At 34.8% G+C, this 21,056-nt stretch overlaps 1 protein-coding gene across 4 annotated transcripts in view; it reads left to right on the forward strand.

The window, feature by feature from the left end:
* Fstl5 (follistatin like 5) overlaps positions 1-21,056 on the forward strand; it is a 654,438-nt gene that overhangs the window by 45,501 nt on the left and 587,881 nt on the right. For all 4 annotated transcript variants that reach the window (XM_031374116.1, XM_031374118.1, XM_031374119.1 and 1 more), the window contains exon 2: positions 16,378-16,519. In XM_031374116.1, the coding sequence (XP_031229976.1) occupies positions 16,394-16,519 (126 nt within the window). In that variant the 5' untranslated portion in view covers positions 16,378-16,393. The remainder of the gene's footprint in view (positions 1-16,377; positions 16,520-21,056) is intronic.

A 21,056-nucleotide genomic window follows, 5' to 3' on the forward strand; every position in this document is an offset into this window, starting at 1 on the left:
AAAAAAAAAAAAACCAAAAAGCATAAAGTATATCAAGTAAATTACCACTATTATGTACAAAGGGTCAAACTTGTAGTAAGTTCTTCATATCAACAAACATGTGGATTAATGAAACGTAAAAGTATATAATCTTGAAGAACAAAGGACTATAGTAAAACTAAATCTAAATATGCCAAATATCACTATTCATTGTACAAAAATTTGACTGTGCCTGTCACTTTTTAAAAAGGTGGTAATTTGTAAATACTCTATAATATTTAATAGAATGTATTGTTAGGAAGATCAGGATTAATAAAATACTAGTGTATCTGGCTACCTTATTCTAGCAATTTTCTACATCTTCTATTGCATTGGAACAGTTCATGTTGTTTATATGGACTCTATCTTCAGCTGCTAGAGCTTCTAACATGGAGAGATTAGAAAAGACAAAATACTACTTTTGAAGCATGTGAAATTCATTGTCAAGAACAATCACATTTTTGTGATGTTTCAATTTCTGGTTTGTGGAATGTGGCTTCAATTTATCTTTACATGTAGAAGGAAAGAACATATCTTGTGTCTTAGTGATAAGAGCCTCCATCTCGTTCTGTGGACTGTCTTTTCATGATCTAACCACCTCACCAAGAGGCCAGCTCCTAGTGTCACCTCCTATACTTCTCATTTCACCATATAAATTTGCAAATGGTATAAATATTTGTTCCAAAGAAGAATCTTCAACTATAAATATGGAAAAACCTATTAGAAAATTTTATGTACATATTCTTCCACATGAATCTACATATGATCTAGATGAATCACTGTATTTAGGTACCAATAGAGCTTACTCAGTCTTATTTATTCCTACCATGTGTCCATGAGAAATATATGCTAGCAATATAAGTTTTAAAATGCTATTCAGAGGTAAATATTAGTATTACACGTTTAACAAATTAGAATCATGTTGGCATGAAGTTAAAGTTAATTAATTATGCCATAGATTTTTAAATCAGTAAAATTATAGAATTATTCTCCAAAATAAATCGTTTTTACAATAAACTTCTTAGTCCATAAGAGGTGTCATTTATGTAGAGCAAGATGGATACAGAAAACAAAAGATGTTTTTAACAGAAGAGAGAGAGCACAGGCACACAGCACCTGCAGGTGAGCTTCTTAGGTTGGCCACACACAGAGAGCCCCAGCTGGGGAGGGAGGGCAACCACAGAAAATGCACCTGTCTGTCAGCTATTCATCTGCATGTACATTCTGTAAATTTCCACACAAATAAAGGAATAAATAAGTAAAAAGATAATGCCATATAATTAGAATCAAAAATGTACGAAATAAAAAGTAGGTATATTAAAATTATTTTGAAAAGAAGGCATAAGTTATAAAAATAATAAAAATTTACTAAATGGTTGTCTGAATGAATAAAACAATTGATACATCTGAAAGACAAATGAACTGAAGTCTTAACAAGAATATCCAATGGACATTTGAACAAATTTAAAATATTATATACAAAAATAAAGTAAGAAAAATTCTGCTTGTGAAATTCATTAAAAGTAAAGTTCTTGAAGCCAAGTGTGGTGAAGAAACCTACAACCCTGCATAGGGAGAGGGATCAGAAGTTCAGGGACAGCCTCTGTTATGTAGTGAGTTCATGACTCTTACCTAAAAGGGGATAAGAGTTTATTTTGAATCCAAATATGAATATCCACTACCTGAGAACACAGATTTAAGGTACTCCAAATTCTGAATACTTAAATTGAAACAATTTGATATATTTTTCTAGTAACATAACAAAGTCATAAATCAAATCACTTTGCAAATACATTATTGGAAACATTATTAGCCAGTTTTGCATGACTACAGTGCAATACCTGTAGCAACTAACTTAATAGAAATGAAAGCTTGTTTTTCTCTCCATTGTGTTTGTCTGTTTATGGAGCAGCGCCATAGTGATATTGTATAAGTTGACATCACATATCAACACAAGTAGAAGCAGTGAAAGAGCCTTGACTCCCCAATTCCTTTTGAGAATACCCTCCATGGGCTTTCAGTGAGTCTCATATATTAAAGATACAGAACATATTCTGGTGCTATGCCTACAGAGACAACCCTGTGTTGCCAGGAATCACAACTCACACCTTCAAGATGGTAAGAGATTAGTTTGTTCTGAAGGCAAACCTAGCCAAGGCCTATCAACACAGGTTTAGATGATGTCAAATTCCATGTGGTAATAGTTTGGTAATGAATTTTTTGACACAAGGAAAGTCATAAATCAAGACGTTTCAAAAACACTGGTAGAAACATTAGATAGGTTAGAGTAAATTACTGGAAATCTCAGCTATAGGTATCAAATGCTCTTTGATTGTAGTTTTAGCTTTTTAGTTGATTGAAATTAGGGCTTTGTTAAGTAAATGAATTCCAAAAAGATTTTATTTGATAGTCACATGATGTTAGGTCAAATGCAGAAGTGGGCAACCGATGGTTATTTGTGGGACTTAGACAGCCCAAGGTAGGTTATAATTAGGCTTTGGACCTATAATTAGGCATTCTAATTTCACAGTTATTGAAAATCAGCCTTATAAGAGTTTTGGTGGAAGGTGTAACTTGGCTAGAAACTTTTCTTTATACCTATAATATACACTCTTGTATGGGAAACACTTGTCCAAGCCATATCAACATGTCACTTATTAACTGGTTGTTGGATGTGGATTGACTATACATAGATTATCATTGTATGATTGTGTGCCTTTGTGTATGTCCCATGTGGATATCCATGGAGGAAAGAAGGGAGTCAAATCTCCTGTTTTTGCAGTTCCAGGCACTACTGAGTGGCCCAACATGGTACATGTACAATGTGGGTACAAGAAACCAAACTGAGAGAGCCACAAGCACCCCTAATGGCTGAGTCATCTCTAGTTTGTTTCTTTCTTTTTTCAAAATTGACATAATTTTCTATGTGATTTAATATCAGATTGAGAAAGTATTATGAAATAGAGATGGAGATGTGTTGGTTGAAGACCAATTCACCGTTTGCTGTGACAGTGGTTGTGATTTGTTCTTTGGCTGGGGTTCAGGGCAGATATGCATAACATGGGACAACAGCTCTAGAGTTCGGTGGTGATGTTTTGGGATTTAGTTTTGAAAATTTCAGCTACTCTTTCCTGCTTTATTCAGAGTGTAAGAATGTACTCAAAGTGTCTGATGACTACCCTGGTTTATCTCGGGGCTGACGACTACTTCACTTTCCAGTCTCCTTTAGGTCACAAAAGAGGTAGGACACCTCACTGTGGAGATTCATAATTACGTTTTTACTTTGTCTTCTATATATGGAAGGCTGGTGTGGTTAGGAATCTTCTGGGCAATACATCGGGTGGTAATGACCTCCACTAACTGTCAACTCCCTTCTGATATTCTCCAGTTTCAGGAGAATAAACCAAAATGCCTCCGAAAGTCATCTAATGCCCATGATTAGGCCATTTCCCCCATGACATTTAGCTTTAAGTAGAGAGGAAATTAAGTGGTTCCCTGTGCAGTACTTCACTGTAAAACTCTTGACAATTTTTTCTCTTTGATAATAAACACTGTCCTAGACTTAAGGAATACAGGTTATAAGAGGCCTTGCTGTTATACAGGCTGAATTTGAAATCTGACATTGACAGAACTGTACCGATTCCTTAATAGCAAATAAAATTTGTAACATAGTGCCCTTGGGATTTCAACCAAAGTCAGTCCTAAGAGCTATATTCCTCCTTAATTTACATCTTAAGTACTCATTGTGCTTAAGAACAATGGATCCAGAAGAGAAAGGCTGTAATAATTTCTTTCATTTCTTTAATCAGGGCAAGATTTTTCAAGGTCATATAATACATTATTTTAAAACTCTTAAAACATCATTTTTAATAGTGTATCAAGTATATCCGTATGCAGCTCAGATACAAAGTAGAGTACTAACTCTTTCAGCCAGACTACATGTGAGATGTTCAATGAGGTATAACCACAGTGTAGCAGAGAAAATGTATAGCAGTGATCGTGTGACTGGGTAGTTCTAATTTGGATGATGATATCTGCTTTGGATGTATTCTGCAAGGAAACAAGGGCTTTCTCACTGCTTCTTCATTTCTCATAGTTTTATTATTTAGGAAAAACATGAGGGAAAATATTGGCAAATATTCTGACTACACTGTGCACTTATCAGTTTCACATGAGATTCTATCCTTCATTTTAAAAATCAGAGATGAGTACGGGAATATGCCAAAGAGGGCTACTAGAGGAAGCATGACATGCACATGGGAAGCACGAGTATAGAACATGATTAAAGCTAACAGGATAGGACAAAGGAAGTGATACCTCAAAGCATGTGGGTCATTGTATGGGCTGGTGCTAAAGCAGTGAGGTTAGGCCAGCAAGGTGAGCTCTACACAAGCTGCTTAGAATCTGATCTCTTGAATTTTGTCCTTCTGTTTTTCCTACAGTCAACAGTTTGCTGCTGAATATTGTGAACAAATGTCCTGAATTGGAACATATATAAAAGGAAATGTTCTAATCTACAGTAGGAAGTAATGGTTTAATGTCAAACTTTTGTGAAAGTAAACTAGAATCCAGAAATTTACTTGCATGAAATAAATTTCTTACATAATCAGAAGAGTTTCTTCTTTACATCATCACATGTAAGTCAGGTCATTTCCAAGGCCAAGGTCTATTGGCAGTACCCTGAGATGTACCTTTTGGTCTTGAACATGTTTTGACATGTGCTTTATTCAGTCATTTTAAATCATATAACTGGATGTAAATCATTTATTTCAAATTTAATCCATTTTTAAATAACTAAGCTTGTTTATTGTGAAGATGAAACCAATAACAGTTGATTTAATAAGGTATATAGCAAGTTTAATAAAGCTTATTTTTAAGATTGTATATTGAAAATCATTTTAAAAATAAGAGTTAATTTCAGTTCTGGAGAGCAGATCCATTCCTTGCGTGTACAACACAAGAAATTTAATGCTCTGTCATTAGAATTCATTTCATTTGATGCTAAGTGTATTATATTTTAATGATCCACTTATGGTATAAATCAGAGCAAAGCCTGGGGACCTCTTCTGAGAAGGAGTTAATGAGCCATTGTCTGTTGTTTTGTACAAAACTACTTAAAATTAAGGCATTACTATATATAATGTGATGTTTGAGTATATAGCAAGCTTATATATACTTAAAAGATTTTTGTTAGTTCAGTTAAATTCAAAATTTAAATTATACTTTGAACCATATATAGTTATGTATGAAACTTAGTCAATTTTACATAACAGCTCAAATATATATTTTTGTGTATCAACATTTACATATGTGAACATTTATATAAAGTACCTGTAAGTGCACTCATCTATTTATGTTTTATCAAGTAATCTAATCTACTCTAATCTATTTGTCTATTTATCTACTCTCTATTTACTCTCTCTCTATCTATCATCTTTCTATTATAATTATCTATTTATCATCTCTCTAGCTTTCAATGTAGCTAAAACAATGACTAAATTTAAATTTGTTCTGCCTGATTCTGTTAAGTTAGTGCTTTGTTTTTTCAATTTGTTAAAATTTTTAATGGAGAAGGCACACAGTTATATAAGACATTTGGGTTATAAAATAAGCCTGATAGAAGCTTTTGAGTTTGCATGGTTTGTGTCTGTCTGTCTATCTATCTATCTATCTATCTATCTATCTATCTATCTATGAATGAGTCTTCTATGTATCTATGTATGAATCTATATATATACATTTCATCCATATATCTATATATTTATCCATATATCCATATATATATTTATATCTATATATCTACCTATTTATCTATCTATCTTTGAACCTATGTACCTATGCAATTATATATCTATGTATCTATTTATATATTCATCTTTGTATCTATGTATTTATCTGTCTATCTTCTATATATCCATATATAATCTGTCTATCTATCTATCTATCTATCTATCTATCTATCTATCATTTCTCATTTATGTGTGTTAATGATGTGTGTGTGCTGCATTGCAATGAAACAGAAGTGGAGGTCATAGGACAACACAGTGGAGTCAATTCTCTCTTTTGTTCTTATGTGTTCTAGAAACCAAAGTTAGGTTGTTAGCTTTAATTCCTGCTGTAACATTTCCCTGGCCCTGAAAAATTTGTTAAAGATTGTTTTGAGGAAACAAACATTTACCACATCCCATGCTCTTAATAAGGTGACATTTTCATAAATTGTATTTGTGCACATACCTTTGTAAAAAATATTACCAGAATTCAGCAAAAATAATTTATTTTTGCTTAGTGAAAACTGAAATAACTATGCATTCACCAATCTATCTCTGAAATAGCAATGAGTATTTTAAACAAGATTTAGCATCTTTAGTTTCTAACAAAGTTGTCTATTGAAAGGTATAATCAATTAGAATTTGAACAGGTTTGTTCAACTTAATGATGGAGTCACTGAAGTAAAACTTCCTGTTTTCAAAAGTAGAATTAAAAAATGGCTATCATTCTTCACTCAATAATTATTTTTTTCCTACTCTAATTTTCATCTACTGAGTAAAAGATATACTGAATACTTTATAAATTTTTCAGCTCATCAAACTACAAAATATATCTGGACAGTTATATCATGAGAAATAAGATGGAATCAAGAACTAAGAAATGCTTTGTCAGCATGGACTCAAAAGTAAATCCCCACCCTACTTGGACACAGTCTTAAAGATGCTGCCATTTTGACAAAATAGTATTGCATGTCCCATGTTATATTTATGAAGTTCTACCCTTAGCATAAAAGAGAACCTCCCTTCTGAGGTGTCCTTTAGGAAGAATTGCATTTCTCCTTTTGTGTAGAATCTTTTTATGAAGCATTATCACATGTATAAAAAATACAATGATAGACCAGAAGCCTGAGTGAAGCTTGATTGGATTTAGCTTGGGTCATACCTCCTTGAAAAATAACTACCTTTCAGAACTTAGCCATATTATCCCTTGTAAATTTCTTCTTGTCCATATGTTACTTATATACTTGAAATAACATCAAAATAACCACAATTTATTTTTAGACTTAAATACTGTGCATTATCATTGACATATATTTAGTAGGATGTATATGGTCTATTTCCCACATTTGCTTCTTCTTGCTTGTCGCAAGGAACAGAGATTCTTAGTTTACTAAGTCACTTCTGCTTTCTGTAATATGGGGAAATCTGAATGTGTGAAGTATGTGAGATACTAGAGAATACATATCCATTTGATGAGACTCCACTTCCTAATGGATGAATCCATTTCTTTTCACAAGCTGCATACTTTGAAGTATGTTCAAGCATTTTTTAGATAAGTACTAAATTGCAGTTTCATGTGTAATTCAGCATATCAATGCAAAATTACAGTGAGTAAAAAAGAAATAGAATTTTATAATAACTTGCCTAATAAATACAAGGAATGCTTTTCTGGTTCTTTTTAGTTTTAAGTGCACCAAAGAAAGAAATTTGTTTGCCCTGAGTAGGGAAGCCTTTAAAGGAACCTTCCACAGGAATCCCAGCTTGTAAGACATAAAAGACAGACTTAGGAGAGCAGCAGCTCAGCTCTAGACTGGTTTCATAGTCAACTCAACCTAGTGTTTTCAATGATGTGAGGTATAGTAAGCCTTTTAATGGACCTGAAATAAATGACTAATCACCGCTCATTTATTGATCCCAATATATTTCATGAACATATACTCCATGCTCTAATTCAAAGAAATAAATAAAAAGTGCTGACTGGAAATTAACTTTTCATTTAAGTACAGAAGAAAAGCAAACCAATTAGTACACAGCATATCAAATATTGACAGGGGGTTTGGTTTCCAATAATTTTATCACAATAAATTTTTATTTATCAGTTTTCCAAAATATCCATTTTACTATCCTAAATTTCTTTAACTCCTAGAACCATTTAATCTTCTACTTGATTTAAAACTACCTGAAAATTTATTTTTCCCCTCTCTCCTCAGATTCCAAAGGCCTGCTCAGGCAGTTCTTCATTCTGGTTCTCTATTGAAGGTAGATGGGGGGTAAGAGTTTTAGTGGGGTCAAGACTTGGTCTTGCAAGATATTTAGGGTTGCTTTTAAACATTAAAACATTTATCTGTCTTGAGTCTAAGTTATTTTGCTGTCATTGCTGGCCTGCCTGTCCGAGTTCCTCTGTGTCTAGAAACTGGCATTTAGCACCTCATCATAAAATACTGGGGTATTAAGTAAAGGATTAATTTCTAGGGCTTTTCCTCTCTTGCCCAAAAGTCTTATCTCAGGCAGGAGAGAGGTTTGGAGCAATAAATTTTTATTGAATTAGGAGAAGAGAGTCACATTTGCAGAAGGAAAAACTTTCACACAAGTTTATGCATAAATAATGGTTTTTCATGGCAGCAATATAAACCCTGTCTAAGGCCTCTTCATTCTACCCCCTTCCTTCTGACTAAATTTCTCTCAACAAGTCCATCTCTTACTTTCATGTCACCTTTTTTTGTGTGTGTGTGTGTGTGTAACCCACTGAGTTTAATTAGAGTTGCATCCGTGAGAAGTTATTCAGTGGAAGAAGGGCAGTGTATCTCTGGCAACAGCACTGAAGTAAATGATATCTATAATAGACTCTTTGCTTTTCCAGGATGAAGCATTAGCAGGCCAGATCTTGTGCAAGTCTTATGCAGATAATGGTGGTTGCATAAAGTACATGAGAAGTCCCATGTCATTTCTCAAACACAACTTTGTATTGTATGTCTTCCCATCTTTAGCTATACAGTCCTTCCACCTAGTCTTTTGCTGTGTTCCTTGAGTACAGTTGTATTGAGTTCACTTTATTAATGCCCGTATCATTGCCAGAATATGGCATACCATATCCCTTCTTTTTTTTTGAAAATTTTTTATTAGATATTTTGTTTATTTACATGTCATATGATATCTCCTTTCCCAGTATCCCCTCCAAAAAAAAGAAAAAAATCCAAAAAAGTAAACAACAACAGCAACAACAAAAACCCTGTTCACTCCCTCCTCCCCCTGCTCACCAATCCACCCTCTCCCACTTCCTGGCCCTGGTACTCCCCTATACTGGGGCATAGAATCTTCACAGGGCCAAGGGCCTCTTCTGCCCTTGATGACCAACTAGGCCATCCTCTGCTATACATATGCTGCTGGAGCCATTAATCTCACCATGTGTACTCTTTGGTTGGTGGTTTAGTCCCTGGGAACTCTGAGGGTACTAGTTAGTTCAAATTGTTGTTCATCCTAAGGGGCTGCAAACCCTTCAGCTCCTTGGGTCCTTTCTCTAGCTCCTTCATTGGGGACCCTGTAGTCAGTCCAGTGGATGGCTGTGAGCCTCTACTTCTGTATTAGTGGGGTACTGGCAGAGTCTCTCAGGAGACAACTATATCAGGCTCCTGTCAGCCAGTACTTGCTGGCATCCATAATCATGTCTGCATTTGATGAGTGAATATGGGAAGGATTCCCAGGTAGAGCAGTCTCTGGATTGATCTTCCTTCAGTCTCTGCTCCATAGAAAAATCTGCATGGTATTGGTACAGTGACAGGCAGGCAGATCAATGGAATAGAATTGAAGACCCAGAAATGAACCCATACACCTATGGTCACTTGATCTTTGTCAAAGGAGCTAAAACAATTAAGTGGAAAAAAGACAGCATTTTCAACAAATGGTGCTCGGTCAACTGATGATTAGCTTGTAGAAGAATGCAAACTGATCTGTTCCTATCTCCTTGTACATAGCTCAAGTCCAAGTGGATCAAGAACCTCCACATAAAACCAGATACACTCAAACTAATAGAAAACAAAGTAGAGAAGAACCTTGAGCACTTGGACACAGGGGAAAATTTCCTGAACAGAACACCAATAGCTTATGCTCTAAGATCAAGAATTGACAAATGGGACCTCATAAAATTACAAAGCTTCTGTAAGACAGAAAATAATGTCAATAGTACAAAATGGCAACCAATAGATTGGGAAAAGTTCTTTACCAATCCAATATCTTATAGAGGGCTAATATCCAATATATATATATATATATATACATAAAGAAGTAAAGAAGTTAGGCTCCAGAGAACCAAATAACCCTATTAAAATTGAGGTACAGAAGCCAGGCAGTGGTGGCTCACACCTTTAATACCAGAACTTGGGAGATAGAGGCAGGCAGATTTGTGGGTTTGAGGCCAGCCTGGTCTACAGAGTGAGTTCCAGGACATCCAGGGTTGTACAGAGAAACCCTGTCTTCAAAAAAAAAAAAAAAAAAAAAAACCCACAAAAATGAGGTACAGAGCTAAACAAAGAATTCTCATCTGAGGAATACCGAATGGCTGAGAAGCCCCTAAAGAAATGTTCAACATCCTTAGTCACCAGGGAAATGGAAATCAAAACAACCTTGAAATTCCATCTCACACCATTCAGAATGACTAGGATAAAAAACTCAGGTGACAGCAGATGCTGGAGAGCTTGTGGAGAATGAGGAACACTTTTTAATTGCTGGTGGGATTGCAAGCTGGTACAATCAGTCTGGAAATCAGTTTCATGGTTCCTACAGAAATTGGACATAGTTCTACCAGAGGACTCATCTATACCACTCCTGGTTATATACCCAGAAGATGCTCCAACATGTAATAAGGACACATGCTCCACTACGTTCATAGCAGCCTTATTTCTAATAGCCAGAACCTGGAAACAACCCAGATGCCCCTCACCAGAGGAATGGATACAGAAAACATGGTGCATCTACACAACGGAGTGCTACTCAGTGATTAAAAAACAATTAATTTATGAAATTCTTAGGGAAATGGGTGGATCTGGAGAATATTATCCTGAGTGAGGTAACCCAATCACAAAAGAACACACATGGTATGCACTCTCTGATAAGTGGTTATTAGCCCATATCCCTTCTTCCTAGTTTTTGGGTCTTTCATTCTTTCTACCCCTCCTCCATAATGTTCTCTAAGTCTTAGGTTAGGGAAATTGTAGTTTCCCATTTGGGATAGCATTTCACCATTGTTTATTCTGAGAAAGTTGTCAAATTATCATTTTTTGAATTAACCACTACCAGTGTTATCAGAAGCTTCTCTGATAAAGACAACACCTTTATTCTAAGAAACATTATGTCTTTGTTTTTGAATTATTTTCTTTCATTTGTATGTTTAATAGGTTTTTATAAGTTTCTGAACATTATATTCATGAGCTTTCTTTTGAAAAATTGGCCAATTTCTATGACTGAAGTGATTCTTCTACTCTGTTTTCAAGTCTTGATATTTTGTCATTTACTTGGTCTATTCTGTTCATAAGGATTTCTAACCCATTTTGACACCTAATTTTCATTCCCAATTTTTCAGTGTTTCTCTTTATTGAATTTTCATGTCCTAAATTGTCTTAATTATTTCAATTAGCCTCCTATTTGTATGTCTGGGCTTCAATCAGAAGCTTGTTCTAAGTTTATTTTGGGTAGACTGATACTTTATTTGAACTCTTTGAACTCTTTAAAAATCTTTAGGATTGTCCTATTAAATTGGGTATTTTGACATTCCTCTAAGTTCTTTTCCTTTCAGAACATTCCTTTAAGACTGATGATAATGAGGATGACTCATTGTCTTTATGTCTCACATTACTTACATTTTTTGATGGAACCTGAACAACTTTGAGTTTCTTTGTTGGTTGTGTTTTTCTGACATGAATTTATAAGCTATATATGTTATGTGCGATTTTTTTGTTCTTATGGTTTTCTATCAAGGAAAATGTGTTCAAAACTTAGTATTTTGATAACTGTATGCTGGCTGAGGTGATTTCAATTCAGTGACTCATTGGGAAGGGAGGTGTCACTGTGGTCTTATTGGATGCATGCATCTGGTTGATCAAACTTATAGGTCAGTTTAAAGTCTGGGGATGAGGGATCTTACCAAGCACTGAGAACATTAATAGCTTTTTTGGTAACACTGTACAGTGAGAGGCTGAATAGTGTTACGTTGTCTGCTATCCTCTGCCATTTGTGTACCACTCTTAGGCTAGCTCCAGGAACCAAAGTAGAGGCAGGTGGACTCAAGTCTTACGAATAGAGGCACATGTGTATGCTTCCTGTGTAGCTCTGGCTGGCCTAGAACTACCTATGTTGACTATACTGATCCAGTCTAATTGGGCAATCTTCCAGGCTCTGCCTTCTGAGTATTTGGAAATCAGGTTCTTCAATGTTGAAAATTATAATTTTATTAAATTTAGTTAGTCTGAAAATTTTTAGATACATATGCATTTTTTATCAGTTATGAATGATGTATTTTTATGCTTCTGCATAAGTGAAGAGGTTATAGAATGTCACAGGGCTATCATTATATCATATGATATTAGCTGGTATTTTATTAACATGCTTTTCAATGCTCCCAATGTGCAGGCAAACAATTGCTAATTAACTCTTAAGTTTAACAGGTTGTCAGAAGTTACTACAGTAAAGCGTTCATTTGTGGAATTGATTTCTTCCCATTTACAATTTCTAATACTCCCTGTGGGGATGAATTAAGTTTGGAGGATGTAATTTTACCCTAAATTGCAATGAAATGATCCTAATTACTTTCTGAGTTCCCATTAAGATGATGGACTAATTATTCTCTGGTTGCTGTGACAAAAACACCTCAAAAAAAAAAAAAAAAAGAGGAAAAAAACCTTAAGGAAAGAGGAGTTTATTATGGCTCATGGTTTGAAGGTATAGCCTATTTTGGTGGGGAGGCATGGCAATAGCAACAGCTATTGATATAGCATAAGGAACATGAGACATCTGATTGCATTGTGTCCAAAAGTCACTGAGATCTTCAAGATACAAGCAGTCTGTACCCAGATTCTTTACCAAAACAAAACACAGATGGCCTGAGTCCATGTTCCCAACCAAGTACTTGTTCCTTTCTAAAATATTGTGAAGAAACTTTCACTGTACCCAGTTCTGTTAAGCTGTTTACAGCTGCCTAGGGGCATTCTAGCCTATGGCTCTAAACTTTTCTACATTACTACTGCAAACTAGAACCAATGGACCATGAAACTAGAGTCAGGCTTATCACAGAAATGACTCCTATTTCTTTGTTTTCTCCTCTCCTCTCCTCCTCTCCCCTCCCCTCCCCTCTTTTCTCCCCTCCTCTCCCCTCCTGTCTCCTCTCCCCTCCCTTCCCCTTACCTGTCCTCTCCCCTCCCTTCTCCTCTCCTCTCATCCTCTCCTCCCTCCCCTCCACTCTTCTCTTGTGTTCTCTCCTCTCAATCTCTCCTTTCTCCATCTTCCTATTTCTTTCTCTTTCTTCTCCTCCTCATCCTCCTTTTATACTAGTTGCTTTTCTCATTGGTGTCACAAAATGTCTGACCAATAAAACTTAACAAGAAAGGTTTATTTTATCTTATACAATAGTGGTACAATTCATCACAATGGAATTCTGAGTTTGAGGCCAGCCTGGTCTACAGAATGAGTTCCAGGACAGCCAGGGATATACAGAGAAACCCTGTCTCAAACAAAACAAAACAAAACAAAACAAAACAAAACAAAACAAAAACAAAAAACCAAGAACAAAAATCTAGATTCTGCAGTAAGGAGGTATACATAGCTGTACTATAGGTTGTTGCCTCTTTTTCATGAGCTGCAAGCTTATATAATAGGTTACAGTACTGAATACTGTAGACAGTTACAACACAAAGGTAGATATTTTTATATTTAAAAATATCTGAATATGGAAAAGTCTAACTAAAAGATATATACAATATTGAAAAAGCAGACAAGTTTTATGAGACACAACACAAACTGATCTTGGAAAACTAGAAGTTGTTTGGGTGAGTCAGTGTGTGGGTGATAAACAAACATGAAAACCCTTTTAGGTCTCATGCTATGGAGAGGTTGGCCATCACAAAATGGATGGCATCTTTTGAGTGTCTGTTGTTTTGGTTTTAATTTTTTAAAGAGAAATAAGGAATGTGAATTTGGGTGTGTGAGAAAGATTTAGAAATAAGAGTTAGGTGAGAGATAATAATATGATCAAAATATACTTTTGTATGAAAAGTTTTAGATTAAAAGCAATATGTTTAACATACATGTACACTGTGCAGCTATACAAAATATTTTCTAAAGTAATGGTAAATGTATGTATATTGAGTGTATACCTGTAATACTGCCATTAATGGCATTTTCAATTAGGATGCTCAGATCAACTGGGCCATTCGTTATTATGATTGGCAACACAATAGCCATTTATAGAGCAGTATATATTATTATCACAATAACAGGAACAATGTTATATACTATAGCAAAACTGCTACAACAGAGCTGGATATAGTGGTTTTTCAGTTTTATTATTATCTTGTAGGACCGCTATCATAAATGTTGTCTGTGACTGACTGGGGTTTTAACACAGGACTGTGCTTGACTCGAAATGTACATGCTGATCTACTGATGATTGGCTTCCAGTGAAATTTAAACAAGCATTTCTTATTTCCTGTCTTTTAACACAGAAAGTCATTCTAGGAGAATGGTATTTTATTCTCCATAAGTGTGGAGAATTTTATATACTAAATGAAAATGATGTTTGATACACTGTACTAAATGAATTAAAATTTAGTCCTGTGTGTGTGTGTGTGTGTGTGTGTGTGTGTGTGTGTGTTTGTTTTGTGTGTACATGTGTAGAAATACATACAAAGAACAGAGTGAAACAATGTCATTGGAAAGATTGGGAGAGGAAAGAGGAGCCCATTAAGGGCAATGTCTACCCTTACCTCCACTAGTCCTTATGGGACATGGCTTTTGCATTCATCTCCTTCACCCACTTGGTTAAGTACAGCATAAGTACTGTGGCAACTATCTCTATACCCTAGCTGATCTCTTCTAAACCATCTGTTCTCCCTTACATTTGAAATATTCCATCCAATGTATCATAAACAAGTATTTACCCCTGAAAGAATAATTAAACTGTGTATCTAAATGAATGAAGAGTTTATAAATAGTTTACAAAAAGTGTACTTACAAATGCACTCTGTCTGGATACTTAGATTACTCATTAGAGAATTGATCAAAATGAGAGAAAAGAGATCAAAGGAAAAGAAAATATATAGTTTCCACTTGCTATTCTGTAACTTGCAGCAGCAGTGCAAATAGAAGTTGGATTTCACATTGTCTGACAGAAAAGATACTCTATCTTTCCTTCTCTTTAGAATATAAAAAGAGACTCTTTCTAAAAATTAGTTTCTTCAATACGTACTAGGTGTCAGGTAGTATAACTCTAAAATTATAAAAAGTAAAACAAAATTAAGTGATTTGTGTATGTGTGTGAAGATTGGAGATGGTAGACACATGATCTGCTAAAAATGATTAGTGTTTTTCAAGGATCAAACAGTGATATATGATTACAAGTAAATGCTGTCTAATCAAGGGAAATTGACATTTAACCCTCAAGAGACTCTAGACTCCAGGGAGTTTAGAGGTGTGGTGGAGTGGGAGGTGGGGGTGGGGTAGGGACATCCTCATGGAGATGGGGGTTAGGAGGAGGTATGGGATGGGGAACATTCAGAGGGTGGATCAGGAGGGGGATAAAATCTGGAGTGTGAAAAAAATTAGTATCAAATAAATTAGAAAAAAATGAGGAATTACTTGGGAGTGGTATTAAGGGTGGTTGCATCTCTTGTTCTTTAGAGACATGAACAAATATCTATGCATCCCAAAATAGAATACCAATGACACACACTTAAAATTCCACTCAAGCATAGCTTCTGGAACCAATGAGTGTATTGGGTTTTTATCGTTTTTGGGAGCAGAATTAGTTTAGTTGAGAAGTCTCTTACAGGACCATGGGTACAGATGCTTTATAAAACAGGTGCTATGCATATTTACTCTTTTTAACATGGATCGAACTATTTATCAATGAGTAAGTAAAAAAAAGTGTCTTACGGAGTTGTGATGGGAAACCATGGAAAACTGGCAGGAAAAGAAAATAGACAAAATTATGCTTATCTTTCTAATGCTTTTTTTTGATAATTCAGGAAGTAGGGGAGTAACTATAACTTAAACTGAGTTATTTTCAATGCTTACAGATGGAAAAATAGTGGAGAGGAGTTTAAAATACTCTACAGTTTAATTTATTTAAGTTCTCATAAAGTTATTCATACCTTAAATATAAGGTATTACATTATAAATATAAAGACAAGAACACTTGAAATGTAAATAAGGAAAATATTTAATAAAAATACAATTGTGTTATGCAAAAATATTTAGAGCAGTAGTCGTGGTCATAAGCTAGTCACCTCTGATTCAATGTATGAAGATTTCTGAATGATAATGAAAAATTTCAATATATTTCTTACAATTTATTTTCTCTGATTTTTCAAAATTCTAATTTTGGCAGGTGAAAATCAATAAAGATGTTTAAGTGCTGGTCAGCCATTTTGATTCTTGGATTTGTCTTTCTGGAGTCTGAAGGGAGGCCAACAAAAGAATCAGGATATGGCCTTAAATCCTATCAACCTCTTACAAGATTACGACATAAGGTATGGCCAAGTTGTCTGTCTGCTCAAAGTGGCTTATATTTGTGGTCTAAGAGATTAGATGTAAGCTTACTATTCATTTAGGAACACTCACTTCTGAATATTCTTTCAACAATTTTCATTTTATAAATCATAAAGTTTTCAAAATGGAAAATAGCAGCAACTGAAAGATTATAGTTTGGTGAATAAGATACTATCTTTATGAGGAAAGGTGTATTCTGGATACAAACCATAGTGTACTAGGTTGGAGCTGGTGAGATGGACTAGTAGTTAAGAGTGCATCTTGTTAATAGGACCCAAGTTTGTTTTTTAGTTAATTGGGCAGCTCACAACCACTTGACACTCCAGCTCCAGAGGACCTAACATTCTATTCTGGATTCTATGGCACTTGCACACACATGTCCATAAACTAACAGGCTCACACATTCATATTCACATAATTTGAAAATAAAATTATTCATTAAAAACTATTGCTATTAAAGTTCCCCCTGAGTATTCATACAGATTTATATACCAAAAGTTAAGGCTCAGCCAGTTAATTTCTATTATTTTCATACACATCTTAGAATATTTTAAACTGCAAAGTGTTAGTTTCTACATATCTCTACAAAGATATACATGCACACACATATATGTTGGCAATGGAGAAATCCAGATCATATAGAAATTATTAAATGTTTTAATTTATTCAAAAACTGATAAATTTTTGATTCCTGAATATAGAAATGAGAAATGTTTTGGAGAAAATACTCTTACACTTTCAACTTTTTCAACCTTAAAATGAACAGCAGTTTGTTTTATGACAACACATATCTAGTAATTATTAGTTGCTGGGTGTTTCCTTGCTTTAACATTATATCCCGAGGTCAGAAAAATTAATTTTTGTATTTCCTGGTATGGAATACATATGAGACACCGATGGACTAAATCGGTGGCAGAGAATTGGTGGGTAAAATAATTATATTGTACTGATTTTCTACAAAAATAACATGACCACAGGTTTAAGCATCATTGTGAACTTTTTTGAGAAAATTTTCAATTAAATTTACATGTTAAATTATCAATACACTTATCTAGGCAATTTAATAGATCTTAAAAGAAAAGATATAATTAAATAAAATGAGGTTGAGAAGAATATAAACTCTCAAGAATTCCTATATCTTAATATTTGTATCATTGCATGTCTATTTCTGTATCACTAGAGATAATATATGATTGTTGATATATAAAACACAGGGAAGAAATTGTCAGGAAAATACCCCACTTTTAAACAGCTCTCTGTGGTTCTACAGTTAAGCTACCAAAGGCACCTAGTGAGAATTTTATGTACACAAGCCTGTATGAACTTGTGTGTGTGTGTGTGTGTGTGTGTAAGGGGATGTTCAAGAAGAGTGAAAAAAATAAGCTGAGTAAGAAATGGGAAGCAAGACTGTAAAACTATCTTTCCATAGTCTTTGCTTTGGTACCTGTCTCATCTCCAGTCCATTGTTCCTGCCCTGAGTTTCCTCAAAGAGAAGCTGCAATTGGGACAAGCAAGTCAAATAATTCCCAAGTTGTTTTTGGTTATGCTATTTATCAGAGCATAGAAAGCAAATAAAGACAATGATCATTTTGAGACAAAAAATAGGACTAATTTGTCAGTACATGTTGAAATGATCCAGATATAAAGAAATGCATACATATTTCATCATCTGCAGCTGTATGTATCCAAAAATGTCATTAAAATTCATTTGTCTGTATCTTGCAGTAAAAATGAGTAACAATAAACTTGCCATGCTAATTATAGAAATCTTAATTATACTCTACAAATATATGTCTGAGGAAGAGCTGATTGTGTGTTTTACTAATGTGTTTATCCCACTACATTTATGCAACTTCATCTGTGGCAATTCATTAGCACGCAGGAACTGTAAAATGCAACCACTAAATCTGAACCCCACAAAGTTCTGCTCTTATTTATTGCGTTCTAAAATGTACACATGGTGTGCTATTGCACAAGCTGTTTTCCTACAAATTGTCACTTGATAGTGGTGTATCTTGGGACACAGGACCACTCTTCCTGTTTATTTGGATGATATTATTCAAGTTCGGAGAGGTAAAGTAGCTTTCATGTCAGCAAGAGATGGCAGCAGACATTATCAATAGGACAGAAAAAATGAGAAGGAGTGGTAGACAGTGGGAGGTTCACCCTAAATGTAAAGCTAATGATCATAATGCAATGTGACTGACCTGAGAGAAATGTCTGCTTTTCAGATTGTTCCCTCTGCTGCCCATAAAGCAAACCAACTGTATTTTCATATTGCTTTCTGAATTGAATATCTACTGATGGCGGGTTTACTTGGTTTAGGATAACCTTTTTGCAGAGGCTCACTAGGAAAGATAGAAATCATCTGGAATATAAATAACCTTGTTATCAGCAATCTGAATTTTAGTCACAGTACAATAATTATTGACTATCATGTGTACTGTGAAGAATTTCTAAATTTTGAGACATTGGTAACACTGGTGAATTAATGCAACTTGAGTAGTACATGTCACTAGATATAACTATGTCACTAGATGTAACTATGTCACTAGATATTTATTATTGTGGAGCTGTCACTCTGCTTAATTCCTTATGTTAAATCCTTTAATTTTATGGGCAATTTCGGGATGACATATTTTTTTATCACTTTATAGATAAGGAAATATGATTCCATGGACATTTAGAATTTGTTTATTGTAATGTCATCCAAAATTATAGAGTAGGATTTTAAAATAGTGCCTAAAACTGTAATACAAATTTAAAATAAAATGAGTGTTTTCTTGGTATTTGAACTTAGCAACAGGCATTTACAACTTTGTCTACATTCTCGTATTTGTGAAATTTTCAAAACTGGGATTATATGTTTTATTGTATTGATTCATTTTATTTTTTAATATGTGAGTATTTTGACTGCATGGACTTATGCTCATCCCTTGCCTGTTTGTTTGCCATGCGGTTCAAAAGAGAGTTTTGGACTTTCCAGAACTGGAGTCACAGATGCTTATAAACCTCTATGTGGGCATTTGGAATAGAATCGGAGTTGTTCACAAGAGCAACAAGTCCTTTTAACTGCTGAGCCTTCTCTCCAGCCTGTTGGGTATTTATCTGTGTTATCCTTCCTTACCAGACACCTCTCTCCTCCACTTCTTCATTTTTCTACTTGCTTTTCTTTCTGCACCCTCCCCAAGTGCTCTTGCATGGTCAATGTGTGCACTACAATGCTTGGTTGTATTGTAATGGTGGATTTCTGTAAAAGGTGACAGGGTAGAAGCACCAGAGCTATGCCAGTTCACCTATGCTTGTCTGCCATCCTGTCCTCCAGTTTCATTAGTTCTTTAAACTATACATTTCTCATTTCCAGTGCTGGGGTCTTTAAAATTCCCATGACAACATGAAAACAGATGAAACAATCAAGCACAGAGGAGAACAGAAACAACGGAGGTATATGGCACTCTCCTAGAAAAGTTACAAATATTTTGTACCTATCAATCCTTGATCTTCCCATCTCATGAAAATGTAGGACCTTTTAACCCATTAGTGTAGCAAGTAGCAATGATCTTTTATTGGCTACTGAATAAAGTCTTATCTTCTTGTTTAATAGCCTCTCTGTAGTCACTTGCCCTCCTCCAGCAGGCTAAATATAAAAAATAAACAAACAAACAAAACAAAACAAAAAAACAAACAAAAAACTTGTAAAGAAAATCTGGTAATATTGTGGCCTGTGAGTTATGAACAGAGGAGCATGAAGTATATTTAAATGACTATTTTACAATAGCTGAAGTATCCCAGAACTCTCTTTTGCCCTATAGCATAGCAAACGGTAACCATTTAATAATTCAGCCTGTCTCCAAAAACATAGTGAATGATATATCCTGTTAATTAGGATATCATGGAACAAGGAATGGAGAGAAATTCTTTTTATGTGAAATCATTGAATTTGGGGTTCATTGTTAGCTCCCAGCTGCTTCTCACAGATAAAGACAAAACTAAATCTCTCTCTCTCTCTCTCTCTCTCTCTCTCTCTCTCTCTCTCTCTCTCTCTCTCTCTCCCTCTCTCTCTCTCTGGGGGAGGACTCCTTGTTTCATTTTCATTTTTTGCTTTTTCTGATATTCATTTCTCCTGTATGTCTGTTTCTGTTTTTCTCCTACTTTTATTTGGATAACCTGTTGTATGCCTGCAGTGATATTTCCCAATATTAACAAGCACTTTACTTCATTTGTCTGCCTGTTAATCTTCCTGGCTTTAGCACCTGTCTTTGCCTCTTCTCTCCTATAGTGCTGATCACACTGCTACAGTATTGGCTTATAGAAGACTGTATGAGGACAAGTAGAGTTCTTCGAGTGTATCTAATGGTACCACTTAAAGCCCTTGAAGTGTTTGTGTCTCCCTTTGAGCAGAGTGTCAAGTCCAGCTAACCTAGCAAACTGAAGTTGATCTATAATTTTTTTTCTGAAATGGAAGTACTTGTCTGTGAGGATCATTGTGTGAATGAAGCAGAGTGTGAGAAATGTAAT

This window comes from Mastomys coucha, unplaced genomic scaffold (genome assembly GCF_008632895.1).
Source record: "Mastomys coucha isolate ucsf_1 unplaced genomic scaffold, UCSF_Mcou_1 pScaffold16, whole genome shotgun sequence".
Lineage (NCBI taxonomy): Eukaryota > Metazoa > Chordata > Mammalia > Rodentia > Muridae > Mastomys > Mastomys coucha.